Source organism: Trachymyrmex septentrionalis, unplaced genomic scaffold, assembly GCF_001594115.1.
Source record: "Trachymyrmex septentrionalis isolate Tsep2-gDNA-1 unplaced genomic scaffold, Tsep1.0 scaffold2, whole genome shotgun sequence".
NCBI lineage: Eukaryota > Metazoa > Arthropoda > Insecta > Hymenoptera > Formicidae > Trachymyrmex > Trachymyrmex septentrionalis.
In genome coordinates this window covers 173,493-175,894 of record NW_017305179.1, presented here as the reverse complement: position 1 = coordinate 175,894, position 2,402 = coordinate 173,493, and the positions used below count along the sequence as shown (strand labels likewise).

Here is a 2,402-nt window from a genome sequence, read left to right as displayed (position 1 = left end):
ATATATATATATATATATATGTATATATCAAGCTAGCATAGTAACTTCACATGACAACATTAGCGGTAAAAGAACACTTTTTAATAATAATCAAATATTTTAGGTTTTATTATCACGCACTTTTTTGATGATTTAGACGAATCGAATTACACTTTCGAGTTAGATTCTTTTATGAAACGTGATATAAAAAAGATTTTGTAAAATGTTACTTAGATATGTGTCTTGTATTATTTGGAAACGAAAAAAATAAAGATTGTTATCTACCTCTTATATTTCACAATTCATTATAAAATTGTAATATATATATATATATATACATCATATTACATTTTTAAGTGTAGTTTGTAATAATAACCGGTATATTGTCTAGCATAAATTGTAATATTTATTTATTCACATCGATATGTTACATTATTAAAAATTATTCGTTAGTTAGTTAACGGGCAGATCGTCGCCAAGTCGCATTATCTAACGCGTCGCATTTCAGTGATTCGATACATATCACTTTCTTCCCGAATACATTATTTTGTATTCCGAGGCTGCATTCGCTTTGGCGCTTATAGCGCCTGTGAACATCAATTGTCCTTGTTTAATATTTAATAATCAATAAGGATGAAACGACGTTTAAAGCGTTATGAGCGCCAAAGCGAACCCAGTCCGATTGTATGATCGTTCACGAATCTCGATCGTTTATTTCGCGGATTTTTATCTGTATTCGATGTTCGTTGCTTTCCCAAATCGTCATGATTTTTCGCAATAAAAAGCACAATCTGCTGCCACATTATTCTCTTTTAAGCAATCGCTTGTGATCCGCCACTCTTGTGATTCGTACGGCAAGCGTTAGTCTTGTAAACCTGTAAAATCTGTTCGCAGCGTTAATTATTCTATCACAACATTGAGTCCACCTAGATCAGAAATTCCCAAACCGGGGATGTCTTCGTACAAATAAGAATCTCTAGATTAAAGAAAAAAAGCAGTTTTTCGCGCGAAGAAATAAAATAATTTTGTAAATATATAAATAAGCTATTGTATCTTTATCCTGTTTCATTACAAATGTAAACATACCTAAGAATTTAGATTAAAAAAAAGAGAACGCGACGCTCACAAGTGTGGGAACTTCGAACGACGATGCTAAATGAATAATAAACTGAATGCTGTAAATGAGCCAGATTTTCGGTAATTGTTATTAGTTTACGCTACCCTGCAAAGATGAAAGGTAACCGTTCAGTCTCTGTATATACAGGTTCGTTGAAGCTCGAGAAATCCAGAATCGAAAGTCTCTAAAAACCCGAGAAACGCATGACGTAGAATTTCTCTTCAATTAACTGAATCACATTCTGAAAGAGCTGCATCACAATTCGTGCGCAAATACGCGTGAATGAAGGAAAGGAGAAATCATGTTGCAAAAAAAAAAGACGGAATTCTGCATCGAATTTTTTTTTACAATCGTGATTTTTTTTGTTCACGAAGAAATCGGCTCTCGTGCGTTTCTCTGGTTCTTGCGAATCTCGCAAGATTCGCAAACAGCGTCCTGAGCATCCCAATCGATGAGAAACTCGGGACGATGCCTCGTGCTCGAATGCGTTGCTCGGAAACGGAATATTCGCTACTGTTGGTAAGCCGGGGTGAAGTACTGGGTGCCAGGAGGTGCTCGGTAGCCCGGGTAGCTGCTGTTCAGGGCGTGTTGCGCGAAGAAACCGCTATAGTCCTTGTGCACTCGACGAGGCCTGAAAGCAGGGCCCTTTGCGAGTTCTACCCTGGCACGGTTCTCCGCCTCGAACTGGGCCTTCACGGACGCCGGCGGCCACTTCAGATCTCCTCGCATATTGCCTGTCGCCGGAGCTTTTGTTGCTGCGGGTTGGGCCTGGTACACCGGTGCTGGTGTCTGTGGATCAAGACCGAATCCCAGATAGAACACAGAGTCATAATTAAGTCATAATGATATCACAGAATGTCGTCATCATTTGATACTTAAAAATGTATTTATGAGTGACGAATTATTATTATTATTATTATTATTATTAAGCGTTAGGAACTCGAAAGCTCATTGCCGCAAATACCAAATCCCGCCACTGTTCCCGTCCCTGAGCAAGATCCCTCCATTTGTGACCCTCGTACCCCATTTCGTTGAGGTCCATTCTAATATTATCTTCCCATCTACGTCTTGGTCTACCCAATGGTCTTTTCCCATCCGGTTTACCAATTAGTACTTTATATGCAATTCGATTCTCATCCTATGAGTGACGAATACTGATGATATTATTATGACTTAGTACTTTATATGTATATACTTTATATGTATTATATAATTGATGTAATTCTGCGTTGTGTAATTTTCTCCATTCGCCCGTTTCCTCATCGCGTTTTGCCCCGATGATTTTTCGAAGTACTTTATTTTCGAA

At 38.0% G+C, this 2,402-nt stretch overlaps 1 protein-coding gene across 4 annotated transcripts in view; it reads right to left on the bottom strand.

Moving 5' to 3' along the window:
• Window positions 1-367: 367 nt before the first annotated feature.
• LOC108747424 (putative uncharacterized protein DDB_G0290521) overlaps window positions 368-2,402 on the bottom strand; it is a 22,769-nt gene continuing 20,734 nt past the window's right edge. For all 4 annotated transcript variants that reach the window (XM_018484861.1, XM_018484862.1, XM_018484860.1 and 1 more), the window contains one exon: window positions 368-1,885. In XM_018484861.1, the coding sequence (XP_018340363.1) occupies window positions 1,607-1,885 (279 nt within the window). In that variant the 3' untranslated portion in view covers window positions 368-1,606. The remainder of the gene's footprint in view (window positions 1,886-2,402) is intronic.